The sequence below is a fragment of the Bombus fervidus genome, chromosome 6 (genome assembly GCF_041682495.2).
Source record: "Bombus fervidus isolate BK054 chromosome 6, iyBomFerv1, whole genome shotgun sequence".
NCBI lineage: Eukaryota > Metazoa > Arthropoda > Insecta > Hymenoptera > Apidae > Bombus > Bombus fervidus.
This window is the reverse complement of record NC_091522.1, coordinates 14511439-14534319: the sequence shown is the minus strand read 5'-3', so window position 1 is coordinate 14534319 and position 22881 is coordinate 14511439. Positions and strand designations below refer to the sequence as shown.

The 22881-nt window shown below is 41.7% G+C and overlaps 1 protein-coding gene across 2 annotated transcripts in view; it reads right to left on the bottom strand.

The window, feature by feature from the left end:
• Cmpy (crimpy) overlaps positions 1 to 22881 on the bottom strand; it is a 153916-nt gene that overhangs the window by 128646 nt on the left and 2389 nt on the right. For both annotated transcript variants that reach the window (XM_072005353.1, XM_072005351.1), the window contains exons 3-4: positions 19394 to 19536; positions 3796 to 4020 (exon numbers count right to left, since the gene is read on the bottom strand). In XM_072005353.1, the coding sequence (XP_071861454.1) occupies positions 3796 to 4020; positions 19394 to 19536 (368 nt within the window). The remainder of the gene's footprint in view (positions 1 to 3795; positions 4021 to 19393; positions 19537 to 22881) is intronic.

The following is a 22881-nucleotide window of genomic DNA, read 5'->3' as shown; positions in this document are numbered from 1 at the left end:
CGAAAGCAATAATAACTTTCTGCGAACTTCGAAACCTACTACGCACCGAATATTCACGTCCGTACGACCTATCAATGGTAGAGTTACAATGATACTAACGTACACGGCTACATTATCTGTTTACTTGTACTTGAGCAACACGATATTTCACCTATGAGGGGACATTTATTATGTAAATACTCGAACGGATTAGCGAAAGACTAATATGGCAAGTTTCCGCACATCGACACGGATCCTGAACAAACGTAAAGTTATCCGGAAGTATCGACCACGAAATCCTCTGGTTAATCTTCCACGGACAAGCATCGTGGTATTTGCTATTAATATTTGTAGACACGTAACAGCACTTTACTCTCATCGATCATCCGTTCGGTGTGTTGGAAAATTTGGATATTTTCAACATTTACCCCGTGCAGTTTGAAATGTTCCTACCTATCGAAAAGTAACAACGATCGAACGATACCGATCGACGATTCTATGGAGTTTTGTTAGTTTTTAACACGCGCGACCTATTGTATTTTATAACAACGCGCGTTTCACAAAATAGTAGATACGCGCATCGGTCCTATCTTTGTTACCTTTCACAACATCGATGGCTGACTTTTCACCAAACAGATTCATCCTTGCTTCAGTGATATTCTATTCCAAGATATCCTTTGTACACAGTTTGAAGTTGTGGCAAACTCGTAGCTGACCACGTCTTCGAAAGGGATTAAATTGAATTTCGCGATCAATAAACCGTTCGTGTAATGACCCAATTATGAAGTTATTGCTCGCCCAAGTGTACGAAAGAAAGTACCTCTTTCATAAATTTTTCCATAATCTTACGTTCCATTCGCGCTAATCTTTTCCTTACGATCGACGGAAAACACGCCTATCATCTACAAACGTAAATGATTTCGAAAAGAAAAGGAAAGAAAGTATTATTAACCTCGCGCGATAACGCGACTAACTTATTCAAGTAACGGCTAATATTTCAGTTGCGAGCGTACAAAGCTGTAAACGAAACTCTACGAAACAATCGTTGAAGCGATCCATCTATCGGTTAGTTTCACAGTTGATTTCCACAGAGAAACGTAGTAGCAACTGAATTCTAACGTACGGTAGGGAATGAAACCAAAGCAATACACTAATATAAACTGAAACTAAGCTTGTTATAACGTTGATTTAAAGGCTGTCATACGGTTAACGACACAGCACGTGCAGCACGGTGTACAGTTTCTCATTCAGAACTTCTCAACGTCGATGTATTCTATATTTTTTAAATTCAGTTATATACCGTATATCTTACTGTCTTTTCTTTACTCTAACAGAAAATCTAATTACGTTGTGTTACGAAAAAAGAAGATTTAATAACGTAGATTATTCCAACTACAATGCTATCTTGGAGATAAAGATAATTGCAACGTCGTTCTTTCGTGATATTTCCTTTTCTCCGAAATATACTTACCAAAATAGAATATAAATACAAATTAATAGCGTCATCGTTGATAGAAAAGAAGAAGAACTACTCGTTTATAGAAAAAAAAAAAGAGAGAAGACTGATATTATAATAAAAGAAGAGAAAAAGAAGAAAAAGAAAAGGAAGCCAGTTAGCTGGAAATTTATAAACTCGCAAGAGACCGAGTAAAAACGCTTGCTATTGCCATTATTCGTGGAAAACATATAGTATATAAGAAAAGCGCAACGATTCCGAAGTTGAAAGTTATCGTCGTGAAACAAACCGAGGCAGAAGTTTCGCCGTTCGCTTCTTTGTACCTTTCTTTGATGGATTTCGACTTGTACTTGGACTTGGATTTCAACTTGGATTTCGGCTTAGACCTGGACTCGGTGCTGGACATGGACTTGGACTTGGACTTGGTCTTGGAAATTTTAGTCGTGTACTTAACCTCGACAAAAGAACAATCCGTCTGGTTTCCACCTTCAAAGTACGTACACGATTAAACTTTGCCCGACGAATCGAATTTAACTTTCTGCACCGTTGCAGGTAACTACTTTTGTTACTCGCTAACAACTTCGTTACACGTTCAACGCCAAAGTGTGCTGGAATAGATGTGCTGAAAGTTTGCCTCAATGAAAAGACGAGTTAACTATCGATTCTATATATGCAACGATTCGAGAGACTCTCTAGCCGTAATTACCGCAAACTTATTTCATTCGAGTAAGTATTGGTAATGATGCGAAGTAGAACAACGCGAAGCGTTCCTCTCTTCCATGCTCTAGCTACTACAACACGTACCATAGAAGATTGTCTAATATCGTGGAAACATAGAACGTTATCCTATTCGTTAGACCGTTCGTCGAGTACACGATGAGTTTTGCATGTCAATTATTACGTAGATAACTTTCCGATTATCTGCCATAATTTGTTTGCTCTACGGTTACTCTAGTTAGTCTGCGTTACTCGTTAAGCACGTGTCCGTATCGAGGTAGCAGATGTTATTTTCGGTGACTTTAATCCGAAACAAAGAAAGGGAAAGAACGAGAGTTACGTCACGAGACGTAACCCCTAGTTATGTCTTTTTCTCATTAACACCGGCCATATACACCTCTTCACCTTCCTGACCTTTCGTTCCTCTTAGTCGCCATTGTTCCTTCTTTCGCTACTATTTATGTTTTCTTTTCATTAACGGGCAACAGCCGCAGTTTCGTTATTTCAACTCTGCTCTCCTTTCACGTACTTCATCCACTTTAACGATTCTCATTTTCTTTCACCCGTGAACGCTTTATCGTCGAAACGAAACAACCAAACAGATCAACCACTCGGTTTCGCGTACAGGATGCACGTACGTATGGATTACAATTAAGTAATCCGAGGAGTAGACCGCTTTATTCACCGGTAAAATACGACGGTGTGATATTTTATAAAATTACAAGGCAATAGTTGAGAAAAATTTACACAGAACAGATGCTCTTTCTTTTGGCATATACGCACAGGCCAGAGGCTATAGTTTCCAAGTAACGCGCGCTTTCGATTTTACGGCGGTCTCTTTTGATTCTTGAGATACGCGATTTTGTAAACCTTACTTGTTTCGAAACTCGCAACCAAACTAAACGGCAATGTCGAAGTGTACCGACAGTGACGGAATATTAAGCAAACGAAGAAATTTTACATATTTTCGTAGTTACTTCGCAACTGTTTACTAGTCGGTATATTCTTGCAGCTCTGCGTCCTGATTCTGATTTCAAATGGAAATTGTTTCGGAAGCCGTCTACGTTGTTGCAAACAAACATCTTTGAAACATATGTCAAGGTCAGACTAAATTTCTTTTCCCCAAAACATTACGTTTATAATATTTGAGAATCGCGTGTTACTCGCGAACGTATTCTCTGTGATATACATATTATATCGAAAACAAACTGATCCGTGCTGTGCAAATTTTTATCGACTCGTAACGATTACAATAGTCAACAACCAATGGCAATACTGACAAATTGACGATATGATCGTTGAACTACAATTTACAAAAAAAAAAAAAAAAAAAAAAAAAAGGAGGACCAACTGTATACATAGGCGAATACCTATAACCGATTTGTTTGACAATTTCTATTTATTCTTTTCAATATCCTCGTGAAATGCAAACAAAGAGCGGAATGACTACACAGAAGATTATATGCGTTGCATTCTAAAATCCAAACTTTTTTATATCGATCCATCGTTGCAGATAGAAAAGGCAATGTCTTTTTCGTTGTACCGAAACTTGAATCGGTATCTTCGATTTGGTTTCGTTTCCAGCCCGAGAATCGTAAGAAGAATATACGTAATGTCTCGTGCTAATAATGGTAATTCCTTACCGTAATTCATCTTTGCAGCAAGATTCAGCGTGCACTCGCGTCGAGTAGAATAATCGTAGGGACGCGGTTCGTTCGGACACCACGGCACCGACGGCCCACAAACGCATTTTCCTGTTGCAATCGTATTTCCGTTCTGTCCGGCGGTCCCCTCAGATACCAAGTTGCAACCAGGTTCGGACATTCTTGGTCCGTGCGGGCAATGTCTCCTCCATCTGCCTGGGATCTCTGGAAAAAAGGGCCAACCACAAAAAACAAGTTACAACGGCTTACGATATTTCTCTTCTCGTTGAAGTTTTACGCTGTTTGCAGTTTACGAAAAGAGGATGAGAAGAGAGTAGGAAGAGGAAAAAAATGGAACGCCAACTAGAAATGGGCGTAAGTAAACAACGCGATCACGTATACACATATGTCGTTGCCGCAGCTTTATTTGCAACTTGCCTTGTTTTATTTACCTTTCCCCCTTTATGTTTTTTTTTTTTTTTTTCACGAGCTAGCTATGAATAATTGTAAACGGAACATCGAGATAGATCCGAAATGGAAATCGAAACTGCCAGACCGTTTGTAACTACCGCAACGTAAAAATTTTTATTTCGTCCTCTGCCTTCGACCTTATTCGCGTTCGACTTTATTCGATTATACGTATCGCGACAAATATAAATATTTAATCGTACGGATCGTAATAAAATAAAAAACAGCACGCTGAAAGCGTTAATACACCGTACGTACCTGCGTTTGATAAAACGCGGCAACGAAACGGACACAAAAATTCCAATGGGATCTTATTTCGTGTCGAGGTAGGCAGGTTGTCGTTGATTGTGATTCGTTTGGACATTAACGACCAAAGAAAGAATAATCTATATTTACGACGATTAGAGAGAACGTGAGGTCGTTGGGGATGCGAAGCGAGTTCTCGTGGGGGACAAGAGGACGCGAGAAAGTCCATGCAATTACGCGGTTGCTAACATCGGTAAACGGGACAGGTACAATGTATGTCAGATCGGACTAAGGCTCCTATCGTACCCGGGAGAATATAATGCGGTTTCCTAACGATACTCGCTACGTGCTCCAACGACAAATTCGGATTCAATTACAAGCGGCGTGCAAAACCGGATTGCGAATCCACCGAGAATCAGGCGAACGGTTTAGAACCTATTGGAATATCGTATACACGTGCACGGAAACGATTCTCTTCGAGACAGTTGCTTTCGCTTTTATAGAGTCTTAAGCGCGAAGAAGCAATAAGAAGAACGAAATTACTCGTCGGAAGGACGGCCGTAACTTCGCTATAAGCAAGTTGGCAGCAGATATAGCAAAGTCAGGCTTATTCGATCGATAAGTTTAATAATCCACGGTCGAGCGTCCCGGAAATCGAATTTACCGATTGGTTTACCGATCGACGTTCCACGCTGAAGCAAATTGTAAACGCGAATTCATTTCGGGCTAATGGCTTGAATGTGCTTCCGGCTAATTGGCCGTGGTTCGCCGAGTACACACCAAGAGAGCGAACGCACTCTACCGAATTGCCACCGCTGCTGCCGTCGCGCCGCGCCGCTCCGCCACCGCCGCAACCGCGTTCCACGTCCTTAGATCAAGACAGAGCGAAATTTTCGGACAATGCGATGGTCGGAAACGCGCGAGTTAGACAAGATCATCACCGACTGACAAAGATGTTCCATTTCTGATAACGAGAATGTCTTCAAAGTAAATCTAGAACGCAAGCTTGAACTTGCTCGTTCTAACGATACGCGCAAGTACGAATACGTAGACGATTTTGATGCCGATTTTGATGCGAACGATGGCGGCGTGTGCGTGATATTTGGCAATTTCCGATGCATTTCTTGCTTTTTATTTCAGCGGAAACCGGTGGTACGAGCGCGTACATTGCACGGATGTAGAAATCGTATTTTACGCGCGACATTCGGCCAACTATATTAAATTTGTGATTTTACGTTCCGAAAGGTAAAGGATTGAGAAATATTCGCACGGCGCATGCCAGCGGAACGAAAATGCGCGTAAAAATATTGTAAAAGTTTATTGCTTCGGCGCAAACAGAACAAAGAGATTATCTCTGATCAAGTTTTGTTACGACCGGCCAGTATTGCGCGCGCGGCGAAAAATCAATAGTTAAATATTTTGCGTTCGCGGAAGCTGATTTTCCTGCAGCGAACGAGTGAAAAAAAAATTCACCGCACGTCGCGATCTGTGCGAAACGTCAGCGCGGGACAGCGCCAACGTATACGTACGTCCCTGGCTACGAAGCAAATACTGTTATAAAAAATAATGGCTCCGCCAGAAGCTAATTGTAAGTAAATTATACGCGCGAAACGAGAGACGACTTAATCAGTTCGTGCGCGTTTACCAGAAGTCACGGTGGAGAATCATCCGTTGACGGAAAATGCAAAATTACCGGCGCTAGTTGGCTACTTTTTTTTCAATCCCATCCACGCGCATAGTGCAAAAACCGCGAAATCAGAATGCACCGTCCCCGGCTTGACAGCTATCCGTTTTCCGACCCGACGTGCGCGTCCGTAACAATTAAACGAACCGGAAACTAAAACTATGCGTTCTCATTACCTGTCACGCGAACGATGATCGATCATCTACAACAATTACGAGCTACGTTCGTTATTGTTCGCTTCGAGCGAAACTCCTAATCGGACGGATTTATTCTATAACTTTCTTCTGTAACCTCTGCAGAGTAAATTATTCATAGGAAAAATAGCGAAATAAGTGCGGCGTCTTTAATTCGAAGAATCGAACAGCGCGGTACGAAGCTCGATGTATGGTAAGACGCCCTGGAAAATTCCATTTCGCTATCTGTTAGTTCGCGTTACCGCGATTACGTTTGTTTAATTAAATTTCCAGTTTGCGGAAGTATAACTTTCGGAATGGAACGGGGAAATATCGGGAGAACGAAAAGGCCGCGTCGTTGTTTGCAGAAACGTGCGTATTTGCGAATCGAGTTCGAGTGGACTTTTCCGTAATTTTATGAAAAATCACGCGCGAAATTCGTTAGCGAGGGATAAATTACGCGTATTTGTTGCACGGCGGGACGATAAAAACTGGTCGGTTCCTCGGGTAACCACCGGATATTATGTAGAGAATTTTCCATCGAGATCATAAATTTTCCACAACCACTGTCTACTTACGAAGTAGAAGTTCCGTTTCCAAGTTCTTATTTTTCCAGTCACAGAGAACAGCTATCGGAAAGAAGCGAGCTTGTTTTTACAGCATACGTAACGCACGGTAGTACAGAAAATTATAGTAAATTCAATGAAACATCTCGACGTTGGCGGAAAGGGTAACGATACGAACGTTACGAGTTTCGTTGATGCATATACTACATGCGTATCGACTGTGAATCGAGCAAATTTTTCTTACAATTCGCGGAAAGTAGGTTGAAAACTGGCGTTGTGTTACCGCAGAACTCGAAATAACGCGTTTGAAAAAAGCGGAGATTCCCTTGAGCCGTTCGCCGTTTAAAGTTTTAACGATGAGATGGATCGTTTTTGATCGCGTGATCGGACAGGCGTCAAGACACGCGACTTGTATCGAAACCGGGATAGAATAGAATGCGAACACAAGCGCGATACGTTCGACGATAGAGACATCCACAACACGGTAAAAATTGCAGTTGCGTGTTTGCTTTCTCTCGATCAGTATCCTATCAGATATAAAATCGCAAAATCCATGCGATGCATTCAGGTCATCCCGTGCATCCATCGATGTTATAACATCGTGTATCTCTCGCTTCGGATCTACTGTCTCCTACCGATTCACGTAATGTCACGAATTGCACATCACTCAGTCTGATATCCTGCAGCGCACGCGAGCGCACAGGCGCATTCGCACTCGCTCGCACACTAACGCAACGCGGCTGCCAATGTAATCGCACACAGCTCGGTGAAGTCCCAGCGGCTTACGCGAAATAAAGCAAGTAATCGATTGCAGTCGTACACAGACCGACAGACTGCCTATAGACCTCGCAACTCGGCGTACACAACGAATCCTTCGCTCGACTTATTTACTCTATCCTTCTTAAACTAAGAACGTACTCGCTGCATCTATCGCACAGGCGAAAGTCGCGATATACCTGCCACAATATCTTCTTTGTCGATTTCTGTATCGACCATTTATGTTCACGCGATTACGCGTATTCTTCTCCCCTTTTCATTAAACAACATCTGCGTTTGCAAATCTAGTTACTTTCTATCTATGACGTCGCTCGCCGATACACACCGATCGAGAACCTACGAACTTTAATCGAGGCAATTCCATCCGATTTTCCATTTTTTCTCTTCCCCTTTCAAAGATAGCTAGCGCAAGCTTTCAACCAGAGTGTACATAGTACGCGTATGTATTTGGGTGAAGACACGTACGCTTTTTCGGTTGTACAGCGTTAGAGCGCAGGAACGGTAATGGAAGATGCGCAATGAAAGCGTTTCGACAGTTACGTTAAATATTTCTTTGATCATAAATGGAAAAGTACGTTCGATGGAACAACACGTACCGAATAGCAGGGATGATCTACAGACTTTTGAGCGCGTGTGTTCGTTCTCGTGCGAAATTCATTTGGCTCACAGTTACGGAACGCTAGATACAGGCAAACGAAGAGTTGCATAGAGATGCCAGCCAGTAGCGCGTACGCTTGCGAGCCATTCTAGAGATTTGTTGCTCGACATTGAGAAACTGGGCTTCCTACGCTGCCTCGCCGATACGTAGGCCACAGAGTTACTCGCGATGCTTTTTCTTCGTCGAAATCGCAATCCGGTCACGTACATTTATTAATCTCGGCTCCGTTTACTTTCCTTCTTGGCTATACTTTGCGATCGTCCCGTTAGCGATACGACTTCTTTACTCGGACGTAAAGACCGCGAAACCGAAGGGGAAATCAGCCGATGACTTTCCAAGTTTCGAGCGTTCGAACGTTCCAACTTTGTAAAGTACCAAAGCGATTCGATAGAACTCGCTGGCAAAATAAATATTCTTTCCCTTCCCACGGTTCCACGTTCTTCCACGCTTATAAAACGCGCTCTTTCTTCGAACGTTACCTTCGAAGCATCTAACTTTCCCCATATTTCGTTTTAATTTCGACCGACGTTAACGCCACGATTCTGGCAACGTAGGATCGCGAATTCAAACGATTTCGACTTTATCTCGAATCCCAAAATGTGACGCGCGAATGACGAGGAAAGAGAGTCTATAGACACTCGGAACGCTGTAACGTCTAAGAGCGTATTAAATGCTAGATTTCTGCCACGCCATGGTAAAATATCACGCGTTCGTGATTCGCGGGTCGCACGAATCGCGCGATACGTGCGAATTAAAACGCGAATCGACACGAATAGAAACCTGTGCCACGCGATTCTCGCGAGCAATTCGAGTCGTTCTTTAACCGTGTAAATTGGAAGCGGCGTGTATTTCGGGCACATTTGTCGCACAGCTAGCAATTTTCCACGTACCAAACTAGTTGAAAAAAAATACGAGAACCGAAACATGAAACCCGTTCTAAAATCAAAATATCCTCATTCGCGTGCAAGCAGAATTTCCACTCACGCGATTCACGTATTTTTTCGCGTGTCTGCATTACTGCGCCAATGTACATACGATACATTGTATACGTACACATAGGTTGATACATACATGAATACCTGTGTGCGTACCTGCATCTACGTATATACAGCGAGGACAAAACTACTCGTACACTCTTCGAAATAGAATAACTTTTTTTAAAATAGCACCATACGACTTGAACCTCTTTTCGAGAAGTTAAGAGGATTGGTTCGCTAGATGAAGAAATATGTAGGGTAAAAAATTTTTTGAAAAAGATCGCAATCGATCGGTCTAGCACGCGCAAAAAAGATGTAACTGTCGCTTTTAACGACTTTTAATCTGGGCTTGTAATGAAAATTTGTGCTACGCATTTGGAAAATGTACACCAGCTATATACATGTTGAAAATTTCATCGAAATCGATTAACAACGCTGTAAGCAACAAACGATTAAAAACGGTGAAAACTGCAATTTTTCGCCACTTTCGGTTCAAAATCTGATCATTTTTACATCTTTCGACGCCTGCCGCTTGTTCCCATATTAACCGATTTGCATACAATTTTCCGCATATATACAGGCTGTGGCAGAACATGTGTCAACCATTTCCAGAGCTGATCGTACATTTAAAAGCAATGGAAACAGTTCATACAGACATACGCGTGTCCTATCCCTCTTCGTTTATGCGATATAACGAATTTTCTGCTACGATTCTTTTGTCGTTTAATTAGCTACACAGAGAACTCTCGAAACGACCACCTTGCGTTTCAAAGTAAACTCGTAGATGTCTTGTTATCTTACACTGTTCCGGTTACACGATCCGGTTACGCTATGGCCGGTTCCTGATGTTTCCAAAATTCGTTGGGAAACTCGTCCTATTCCGAATCTTGGTATTTCGACATTTCCAATAGGCGTCACGAAATTATACCTTATAAACGAAGATAAATAGATCGTACGTTTATGTGAACCTTTTTCATCGTTTTTAGGTGTACGATCGACTCTCGCAGTGAGTTCCGCGTGTTCTGTTACATCCTGCATACCTGACGTGCCTCTTCGAAACGCGTTGTTTCGATTTTCATTAGGGACCCGGATGAAAAACTCGCAAAAAGCCGATCTTTGCTATTTTCCTCGCCATTCCGACCAATTACGATTTTCTCAATAAATATTTTACACGCCATCCAAAGAACTAATCGCTTCAACTTCTCAAAAAAAAAAAAAAAAAAAAAAGAAAAAAAAACTGTAAAAAAAGTTATTCCGCTCTAAAAAGTGTACGAGTACTCTTGTCCCTCGCTGTGTAAATACATATATAAAGGTAATATATAACATAGGTGTACATATAATATAACGTATAACAGCGCGAGGCAAACTCGTGCGGACCGATGTGACGCGATGTAAACTACTGTTTATACCAGAGGCTATTACGGACGGTGATATTCCACGCGTGGTATGCATACAGCCGCAATCTATATGCACCTGAACGGAAGAACATCTGTCGTTGGAAATGGACTATTCTTCGTTTATTTGATTCGAAACGAGGTTTCCCGGTATGGACGTTGAGTCGCCTCGATGGCCGACTCGAAGCCTGCCATCGACCACAGACTGACTATTACTCGCGACCCTTGCGATTTTATTGCGGCCTTACCAGGCAATCGAATATCCAACATCGATATGTGAACTGCCGCGATTTCGTTTCAATGTTGTTGATCGGTTCGCCATCTTTTTCTTCAGGGCAATTAAACGGAATCAGGCTCGATACTGGTATTCTGTAAGCGCCCTTAAAATCGATCCATCGCGATATTATTACGATATTCGCTAGACGCGGCCGGGCCTGTTGGAAATTCTACATTTTATTACTAAATTAGCCAGCGAGGGAGAAATATAACTTTGCGTTCGTGTAATATTCTCTGTCATAAAAGCAAGCTTAATATGCGCGCTCCTCTTTTTTTGGCATACCGGACTCGACTTCGTAATTACACTGTACTCGGTGACAAAATGTTAAGGGTAGGTTTAAAAGCGAATACGCACGCTCGGTACATTACTCTTTTCGACAAAGCAACGTTTTCGACGTAGTAGCGCGCGTAAACGTGAACTCTTTTTCTAGAAAAAGTTGGCGCGTTCGTTAAAAAGGAAAAATAGTTTCTCATTGTCCGTCGTTGCTGGTAAATCGGGCGCGAAGCAAAGCGCGTAAAAGCGATCAAACATCGAAATTGCGAGCAAGCTCTTTCACGCAGCGTTGTACCGCGCGCCGCGCCCAATCTTTTTACCATCTGTCGTCGACAGCAACGACGTTTTATCAGACTGTGTCGTTTCAAATATTTATAATACGCGTTCGCGAGGATAGAGAAGTTATCGCGTGTGCACAGACCACGGTGAAACGCTTTAGGAATCGCGCGAACTGTCGCGTCGCCAAGAGTAAATGGAGTTTAGCGCGTTTCATCGTCTCGTTTATGAATATTTGAAGGAAACACGGCGCACGACGGCACCGCGTTGTAAACTTGCTCGTACTATTTCAACTGCTACGGTACAATGTATCTCGTAGAATGACTGCTGTATGGTGGAAAAGCAGTCATCCGAAGGTTTACGTAATGCCACAGTACGAACTCACGGTTGAAGTAAAAAATACTCGAGAATGACGAGCCGTGGCAGGGGAGTTAAACGAATTCATCTTTAAAAACCCGCCGCTACCATCGGCCCGGTCGTCGTCGCGTTTCCACGCCTTTCCACCGTTCCAAAATGCATGGTGTTCTCGCGCTAAGGATTTTCTTCTGAAAAGCGAATCATCTCCGTTACGCTACTGCATAAGACATAGAGCCTGAAGCGTGTACTCGTGACGCGTGTATGCATCCCCTCGACAACGAACGAGGACGAGCAGCTTTTTTTCTACGCCAGCGTTCATTGAACTCCGTGTACCGATGCAAAAACGGCCAGCGATTATAGATTTTTCGCGATAAACGAAAGAAAGAGAAGAAGCATTCGCATTTTCAGGATATTATTCGTATTTTAGGCTGAATATTTCGCACATCTTCCTCGACCGGTTGTTTCCATTCGTTCCGGAAATTTTCCAAAGCCGAAGCTTCACCGTTTTTGACTCGCCAACTGTTGTTTCTCTGTCGTCTCGCTACGAACATATTCGCAGGAAACTTTATCGAAGGAAATTAAACAAGGATCAACGGACTTATCAATCAGTTTTCTCTTTGCTTCCATGTTGCCACGGAACATTCCTTGAAAATTGTTCTATGCAACGACGTTCCTCAATTATCTAGGGTGGTTTTAGTTGAAATCCTCGACGAAAGTATTTCGTAATGCAGTTCCATTACGTAGATAATGCAGTGTTCCGGTACCAACAGATACTACATCAGGTAAAATTCGATAAGAACGCTCGCAAATTCTCGCGATTTCTTTCTCACGGCAGTTTTGCGGTGCATTGGTTGAATGGCGCAACGATATTACACGTATACGTAGAGTAAAGTCAGATTCGTCGTCGTAATTTCGGCATACCGTGATTAAAAACAGATCTCTATGAGATCCCGGCGATGATTATTAAATTATATAGAATTTCCTCGCAGTCTAGCGACTATCAGTTTCATCGAAACTTTTCTGCGAAATTAGTCACGGTCCGTGGCAAAGAACTTTACCGAATGTATACCACGTTATCGTTTGCCAAACTTTCTTCGGTTTCCATCGACTCAGGCATGCAACTCCTATGAAAGAGCCGCTCCACGTTCTTTTAAGTAGTAACCCATATTCACGCCGAGTAAACACGGTGGTTTTGGTTTTAATAGGACTCTCGTTACGAAAGAATCTTGAAAGAATAAATATGTAAATATAGTTGGAGCAGTGACGCTTAAAAATTCGCGAAATTTAACTGAGTCTCATAAATATATATATATAATTGATATCTTCTTTCAGTCTAGTAATTAATAACTTCCCGTGTCGTTCCCTGTTCTAATCAACGATTATTGATACGTTGCCCTTAATGAATTTTACCTGTGTAAATTGGCGTCTATGTATTTTTATGAATTTAATCCGTGATACTTTCATATTACGTATTTAACGTGTTTGCTCTAAATGCGTTATTTTTCCCGGTAAATAAATAAATACACGAATAAATGAATAGATAAAGAAATAATTGAAACTTTCGGTCGAATAGTCTGGTACCATAGACTGAACAGACAACAGCTTGCAAACTTACAACGGTGAAGCGGACGGTACAGGACACGAAATTCGTTTAAAAACTCAACCTTCCCTGTAGCGTTTGTTAAGCGCTCGCGCAATTATGTTTCGTACAACAGAGCTTTGAAGTGTTGTGATTAATTTATCGCATAAACGTTGTTCATGGCTGACCGAGGATCTCGCCTTACTCGTAAGAGGGTACGACGTGCTCGTGCTGGTTAATCGAGCTCGATATCACTTTGCGACCATGCAAACGATGCGTACACGCTGTTTATATATGTATGCGTATACACGTACGCACATACATGATTATACGATACGTGGCTCGTGCAGATAATGTTACGGTCAATATTTCACCACAAAACTTACTCGAGCCTGCATAATCTAATTTTTAATCCATAGTCGTACAAAGAGAAGAAAACGAACTATTTAACGTCGTTTACTTAACCATCACGCTGTACGATTGTACAGAGCCGATCTGCCGTGTCTTCCCTCTTTCCAAAGATATACGAGTATCGTAGATCGTAGAACAAAATCCGTATGAAGTGTCTATATGCCATAGATGTGCGAGTGTCCTTGCCTCGAGTTATCGTACGAAGGCAAATTCACGGATTTCTCCTATTCGAATTTTTACCTATACGTATATCTATATAAATACTATGGAAGTGAAATGTTAGTACGTTTAAAAAAATGGGCCACTGCAACGAGCAATTACATAAATGCTAGGTAACTGGATGCAGCACAGTCTGCATTTACAGGGAAATAATAACTGGCCGAAGCAGGAAAAGCATCTGTCCGCTTCTATCTTCTTAATAAAATGGAAAAGAACGTCAAGTTTCCCTTTGCGTTTCTCTGAATAACAGCAACGGCACACGGCGCATCTAACGGACGAGTCCGACAGACTCGATATCATCTAAACGAAATGCAATGTACAAAGGGATTAAAAATGCTTTCAACGTCAAGGACGTCGTTGAATGCTGCCGACGATATGACGATTTTAGAAAACATAAATCCACGTATACGACATTCGTACGTCGCAACGGTCAAAAGCGGATGAGTCCGGTAATGCATCAGACGCGTGCTTGATATCGTTGGTAGAAACGAGCAACAAATTGAATCTTCCTCTCGAATTCTCCTACAGATTTTCTTGTGTAACGTGTAGCAAAAAGGAACGTAATATTTGTCGCGAGTACTGGCTAATTCAGATGAATTTACATGTCCGCTACGTCGACCGAAAACCGATAATGTCTGTGGTTAACGAATTCTGATACAGTTTTACCACCAACCTCCAGCCAACCTCGAAAAGGCAATAACGTCATTATGAGCAACGGCGAGGAAATGGCCCGTAAATGCTCAGATATCTTCTACCGTCTTTCCCATTCTTTCTCTTCTTTTTCCTTAACCACGCCGAGATCGTCGAGACAGACTTGTTCTCGTTTCAATGGACTACAACGCGTCCTACCGCGAGATAATGATCGCCTTCCCTTTTACGCTTCGTCGTTTGTTCAGCAACCCCAATTCTATCCGCGCTCGTCCTTTCCTTCGTCCGATATTTCGGATAACTTACGCTTATCGATGGATCTTTATCCGTTTAAACATTACGTTTTACGACGTACGCGTACTCTCGAATCCCAGACGCGAATAAAACTACAACTGGCAATCTTACCACAGAGTTATCGCATCGATGAATTATACAATATCCAAGATACCGCGAACTTGCTTGAATCGCGTGTTCTCTCCATTTTCATTTTATTTCGTCGAAACGATCGATCGTTCATTCGCAAGAACATCGCGATTCGCTAAATAAACGTACAGGCAAAATGTAGAAAGTATCCGAGAATGCGATAAATTCGATCTACGAGATTGGTTTCGGTGCGGGTGTAATAATAATCTGAGGTGTCGCGTGAAATGCGCTCGCAAATCGCTAAAGTAAATCACGCTGGTTAATTGAGTTGCACGTTATACAAATCGATGTAACGTACATTGGTTTCTATCTAACTTGGCTATCGGTAGGCACGTTGGATACCAAGCGGATAAAATATGCGCAACTGCACGCGTTCCATAATGTCGAACGAAATTTTTCCCTGGAAACGATGAAATAAATATACGCAGTGTAATTAATTATTCTCATCTACGTTAAATAACGTTGCACGAGCGGAAAAGTTTCAAACGTGTAAAAATTTCATCGTTTTCTCCTCTTCGCGATTTTATCTCCGTGCTTATTTTTCCTGTTTCGTCTATCTCCATTCGTGTTCCATGTGATCGGTTTCGTTAGTACGGATTACATATTCACAGAGTTCCTGGTCGTTCTATTGTCCCTATTTAAAATTACGAAACGATAGCGAAAGGATTTTACCGAGGAAGCTTACGAACCGCGAAACCTAAGTTGGAGTTTTACGATGCGTGCGTGCTTATGCCAGCGGTTTTTAAATGAAAGCACGGTAATGTAAATATAAAGGACCTAAACTAATTTGTTCGTCTCCCTCTATTCCCCTCGTCACGACCTCTTACGTTCGAGCAACGATATTCCATGAATACTGAGTACCTGAGCTTCCACGTCAAGTACCAGAGCATATGCATCGACTTAAATTCACGGAGGCATGCATATTCGCGACCAAAGTGTACGCGCAGCTCTTTTCTTAAACGGTTTCCAACGAGACTTTCGGATCTTGCGACAGATTGAACGGTCGTGAAAATTGATTTATAACTTTCCCAAAGGCTGCAGCGAATCAAAAGGTTAATAGATTTATATAAATTATATGGTCTGATAGGATTATCTGTTTACGAGGAAAGTAAAACCTAAGCCGAATAGAAGTACGGAACGATAGGAGAGAACGTTGCGTTTAACGGGTAATACGCAGATAAAAATAGAGGAGAAAGTAGCGGCAAAAGAGCAGGTAAGAGTATTCCATGTCAAAGAACGAAAATCAAATTCTTTCAAACTGCATTTTCTCGGATTAACGTCGCCGACCAGCTACGTTTCATATACATCTATAAAAGGTAAGATAGTCTTGATTCCCAACGCGAGGAAATTGAGTCAAAGTAACTCAATTACCTGCCACTTTAAGATAATAACGAGAGGATGGTACGAGTAATTAGTATCGAAGCGTTCATGAGCTGTTGGATCTCGAATCTGAAGAGCGTTCGATCGAAAGGAAAGAGATTTCGAGTACAATCGCTCCTTTATTTTCTTTCGCCATTAACAAGAGGAACTCTTTCAATTATGACGGCGCTTCGGAATTGAAAAGCGCTGATTTTACTTACAAACGGAGAAGACAAATCGTTCTGCGAAAACAACGATTTTCAAGGCACTGCAGGATTAGGATACGCAAACTTAATGACTGCAAATAAGGAATCACTGATATTTACTTCGTTATTAGCTGTCCAAACTCTTTTATGCGCGCTACTCCGATGACTGTTCGTGGTTCCATTTAATCTTTCTCTCCTTTCTCTCTTACCTTTCCTTTCGCTATCTTATTTCACTTTACCTTATTCTCTCGTATTATCTCGTAATTCGCATTACCAAAATTATTATCATTATTTCGTTCTTACACTTTGTTTCTATTATTATGCTATCTTGCGCGTTTATTCCGCTCCTCGTTTAATCTTGCTCGTGTAATATTGTTTCGCTCGCGTGACTGCTACTCGTAAACGTTCGGATCAAAGGATCCGTCCCGCACTCGATCTAAGTAAATAAATTGAACGATAATTATGATATCGAGATGTTAACGCGATCCAAGCGATCGTACAAGAGTTTTTGCTATCGAGGCACCTGCCAATTTACAAAGTTACCGATCACGATCGACTCTTACAAGCAACTCGAGTCGCTGTCACGCGTAATCGACTCGATGCCATTTACAAACGTACGTAGTAGTCAGGTTGGGTATAACACGACGATTGCAATGTTCGGAAGAATCCACGATGAGGCACAGCTACCAAAACAGGTAGCTCGCTATCCTTCCAACTTATGTAAGACTTCAAAATTACGATCACGACCCTAACGCATATATCTCGCGACGATACCGGATAACTTTAAACATTCGAATCTTTTTCTTCGTATCTCAAGATTTTTCAGACAACGCGTTTCTAGTCTCTCTTTTTGTACCAAATCCAAGATTTTTGTTCTTTTCTCTTTTATTTTCTTTTTTTCAAAGTTTCCTCTATTATCTTCTTCTGCTAACCTCGCTAGAGACACGACACAAAGTAATAACGACGCAGAGTAGCAGCGGAAAAATTGTTCAATTAAATTCGCGGCTGTCTCGTTCGTATCTAGCCGGGTCCACAGTCGTGGCTCGAGTTGCTCAAAGTCGAAAGTTAAGAACTTTCAACGAAGGGACCGTAGGTCGAAGCTAAGAGGAGAAATAAAAGGTAAAGTCAAAAGAAGAGGAGAGTAGAGTTGGCAGAGTTCCATGGAAACGAGATAAAGCTCTTGTATCGTTTGTAGGTGTGCACAACTGTTAATTGGCAAACAGCTGAAATACGAAAGACCACGAAACATCGTCGCAGAAGGTGCGCCGCGACGAAACGCGAGTAGAGAATGTCGAGCGAAGCACGGCTTGTAAATGCTCGTTTGAAATCAATTCTTATTATCGCGCATCATCCTCCAACCCTCGAGGTAACCTACTCGTCGGAAACGAGAACTTACGAGAAGCGTTTATAGAACTTACAAAAGAGTCGCTTCTTTGAAAGCTCGAGACGAATCGATCGATATCGATTGACTTCGTGAGATGTATCCTAAGCTACGCTTCTGCTTTACTTCTCTCGAAAAGCCGCTTAAAACGATATACAAATTCGACCGAATTCGAAAACTTGACGGCTATAGTTGGTGCATAACGACTGGACTTTTAACGGGATATGCGCTTAATAAACGGTTCTGTAACTACTTCTATTAATAAAAGTTGCCAAATGTTTTTCAACTGTCGCGAACGTTTACACCGTGATAATGTTTACGACGCAATTTGTATTCTAAATCGTGTCCCGTGATATTACGAGCAAATAAATTTATATTACGTTCGCATTTACAACCGCGCGAATATAGAAATAATATGTTTGTAAAATTTTCCAAGCATTGTTACCCGTCCCTGGCACAATACTATTATTACCTCCCCATGTCGATAATCACGACCGCAAAAGGTTGTCCTCGTTAACGTCATTTCAACACGATTAGCAAACGAGTGGCTCTTCTTTTTCTCGATTGCTCTCGCCACATATCTATCGTAGTTGTTATATCCACGTAACCAATGAATTCCGATCGTTTCTAATTAATCGATTACTTTGGAAAGCATCGCGCGAACCGATAACAGATACGTACGTATTCAAAGGAAGAACGTAACTGTATTGACGCAGGATAAAAACTGCCGTATACATTACTTTTCGTGCCTTCGTCAGATGCAAATGTCATTACGTTAATGTCGTCGATGAAACGATCGCTTTACCAAAGTTTACCATCGACCGTGCTAAATTGTCGATTGCTATCTATATACTGTATACATATACATGCGGCTGTAGAATTCAGTACTTAGAAACGTACTCTCTACGAAGTACTCTCTGTATCGTAAAATGAAAAAAAAAGAAAAATGACCCGTGATGCTGTGTGAGTTTTCATCGAATTTGACGCTACAGAGGATAAGAAAAAGCAGAGACGAAAGAACTGTGCGTTATGGTAAAAATCGATCGGTACAAGTTTGAGGAACCGGCACAAGAGTTATTAATCATCGTGATTCTAAAGATCGATTCCTAAAGAGATTTAAATCGCTTCATAAATCTACGCACCATTATTCTTCCTTCGCTATCGGACCGGCATCGATTCCACGCATAAAGGTAATAGATTCCACGTACTTTGATAAATCTGAGAATAAAATCGGGATACCACTCACTTGTACAGACTCCCTCGTCCACCTCTCGAGTGTTGGGCAGCAAATTTTTGATGACACATTGTAAGCCGTCGGCACAACTTCCGGAAAATCCAAACAGGCCACCGCACGGTTCTCCCTCGACACGAGCGCACACTTTGCAGCATCTGAAAACCATTACAGGGTATTCACTCGTACACGAAGAAGCTTGAAACAACTGCTTTGTTTGTCTGCACGGCGCGTGAACAATAACGTAATAGAAATGACGAGAAACGACTTGGCGAATTTATAAAAGCGTATTAAAATAAATCGATTCTCTATGGGAGTAAGTATCGTATTGTTCGTTTCTTGGAAAACAAATTCAGACGTAATATAGTCACGATAAGTAAACGAGCTTCAACTTGTTTTATATAGAAGGTCCAAAGATAACGCTTACGTTTTATGAAAATCAAGAATGCTCGGCTTCAGAGGGGAAAGAAATACGAAGCGAGGGTGAAAGAAATGGGAAAAGGGAGGGAAAAAATAATGGGAAAGAACCGGTTGCGCCTTGTACAGAAAATTTCCGAGTACGAGGAGCAATTTTATTACTTGGTCTCATTGTTGGATCGAGGGCAATCAATTCTTTTATATTGCGTTCTCTCCATCCTCTTCACGAAACAATTTTCCTTGCCGTCACGCGTTTTATAACCAGTATAATACAACACAAGATTCGTCTACATCCGGTTTACCTCGCAATGAAGTATTTACTACTGTGACACAAAAACTTGATGAAAAATACTTTCCGCTCGGAATCTCTACTATCGTTTCCGTATAATTTCGGAAAGTCCGAATGATTTTTCTCTATCTAGCCACGATATATTTTAATATCGTAAACGAACGAATAAAAGGAACGAGTACAAGGGAAGAAAAATTTACCATATAGATAGTTATCAACGTGTACGTTTAACAAGGTGATTCAACGTTGAAACGATAACTCGCGTGTTCGTTAGGATAACACGCAGGTATAATTGTATCGTGGAACGAGCTTTTTCAAATCGAAACTCACGAATGCCGTAGAAACATGCACAACGGTACATCATACGGTAACGTGCAAACCTTAGAGCGCGTTTCCCCGATTTCGTAAATGCCGTTGCACGAGCTACGATTAAAGGTCGGATTATATTATCCGCGCAAACACGAGACTGATGTATCAATTCAGCACCGATCAGACAAATATTCTTTAACGTATTTGAGTACACATATTTATACGTATCGTATGATATCAACACAGACGCGTAACGATATCGGCCCGGCCGTCCGGCATTCTCGCGTAATATATTGGATCGCTGGGGAAGTTCGTTCCGAGTTTTAAGCATTTTGGTCGACGTAAAGAATCACGTGGGAAAGTTCTTCGCCGAAAAACCTGAGAGCCTCTGGAGGGATGGAATATTCGAGTTGAGATGGAAAATGGAGAAAGGTTGTGGAACAAAATGCCACCTCTATAATTCAATAAATGTGTATCGAATCGAGTGTAAATCGGAACGAACTTTCCCAACGACCCGATACTTTGCCGCACATACGTCGTCCACGTTTGTCGAAACGTGTCGATGCTGACAGTGTGCGTCGTATGTTCGAACGTAACAGTAACAGCAACAGGCGCTAATGATGGATTCTGAAAAACTTATTGGACCTGTCCGAGATTATATTTTTTTACGCGATCAACGAGATAAAAATGGTGGATAATGAGAGAAAAAAGGAGCAGCATGGATTAAAATTGGAAGGAAACTAAGAGAATCCGGTAAATGTAATACGTACTTATATAATACATATGTACATAGTTCGATGAAAAAACACTTTTGCTCGGTATTATTGTGTTGGCAACTAAGTAATTGCGGATTTTGTCATTAGGTGGTATTGACAAAATCCGCAATCACTTAGTTGCCAATCCAATATACGCCTTTACGAATCGCTTTGTGTTGACCGACTGATTGAATGCCATCGTTCGACAAACGTACGTATAATACAAATACTAGCGTCTGTGTGCGTGCGTGCGTCGAATACGATTAAATAATAAATCAACCTCAAAGGTGAATTTACATTGTCCGTACCGGCACGGCACGGTTCCGTCCCGACGAACATTCTTGCGAGTAGTAAGATAGGTCTGTTCGTATATGTATAGCGTAGCGGATCCGTTCCGACACGTTACATACGGAACGACGCTGGCACGACAGAACATCGAAACATGTGTTTTAGACGAGACCGTTCACACTATCCGTCACCGAGCGGTAAACGAGCGACGTTACCGTTACTGTATGGTACAAAGTATAAATCTATCTTAAAGTGTCTGTTGCATCGCGCGAACCTGGTTAAATCGTTCGAGCCATTCGAACAAGGAAACCGCGCGATTCGTCATCGGGATGGTAACGCGAAAAGACGTTGCTATCGTACGATTCCCGTTTACCGCACGCCATAAACTATCGATAATTAGTCATTCGCAGAAAAGATTTTTCTAGTATAACCAACGAAATGAAACGCAACCTGATCATCGTATCGCTATCACGACGGAGCAATTTACCAATACGAGAGACTACGAATATGAACAGAAATATGGCGAATTTCATTTTCGAAAGAAAGACTCGAGGATCGTGAACTGTTTACCCTGTGCAAAATCTAGAGCGCAGATCCTTCGCCTTAAAATATCTCGTTTACCGGAATGTTACCCTTCCGTTTACGTCTTCCAGCTCGATTTTAACCATCGCATCGCGTCCCATCCCGTTCCAGTAATTCCCTTTACCTAAAGGACTCACCGAGAATTCCTCGTCGTGATAAACGTTAGCTACGCGTATCGAATTCAAAACGACCTCACAGCCCTTACAGATGGAGAAGATCCGTCGCGAATTCAATCTTCGCATTTTCAATTTGACAAACGAGGGCTGCATCGTTAACCCATAGAAGGTCTTACTCAAGGAAAAGGAAGAATTTCAATCGGATGTTGTTTGCGTTCGAATTTCTATTAGACAATTATTATAGATCAATGAATATTATAAATTGTAGTGTTGATCGATTTATTGTTTACCGCTGTGCGGGGAAAAAAAATTGGTGTTATGGCGGAAAAACGATCGATTCGCTGGTCGATCGAACGTGCAAGCAAAAAACGGCATGAAATTTCAATGACTGACGCTTTTGTTCACTCCTAGTTTGAATATTCAAGCTTCGCTTTATCAAACGCTATTTTTCATCAGTGCGCCGCTAATACCGGAATAAAATTCACCTGACAAAGAACGCTGCGTAACAAAGAGCAGAACTTTTTCCTCTTCGTTGAAAAAGGAACCGGAATCTCTGTTTTACTAGGGATTTTAATTGCACGGGATCTCTCGTTGAATACGACAGACGCGCGAAAATGTCGAATGTTGTTTACAGGAAGAGGGAAAAAAGCTAAATATTGGTTTTTGGTTGGCGGATGTGATTAACGATGCCTGTAACATGTACCCTATGTGTAAGTCGTGGCTGTTGAAAGAAAATTGTTGGCTGAC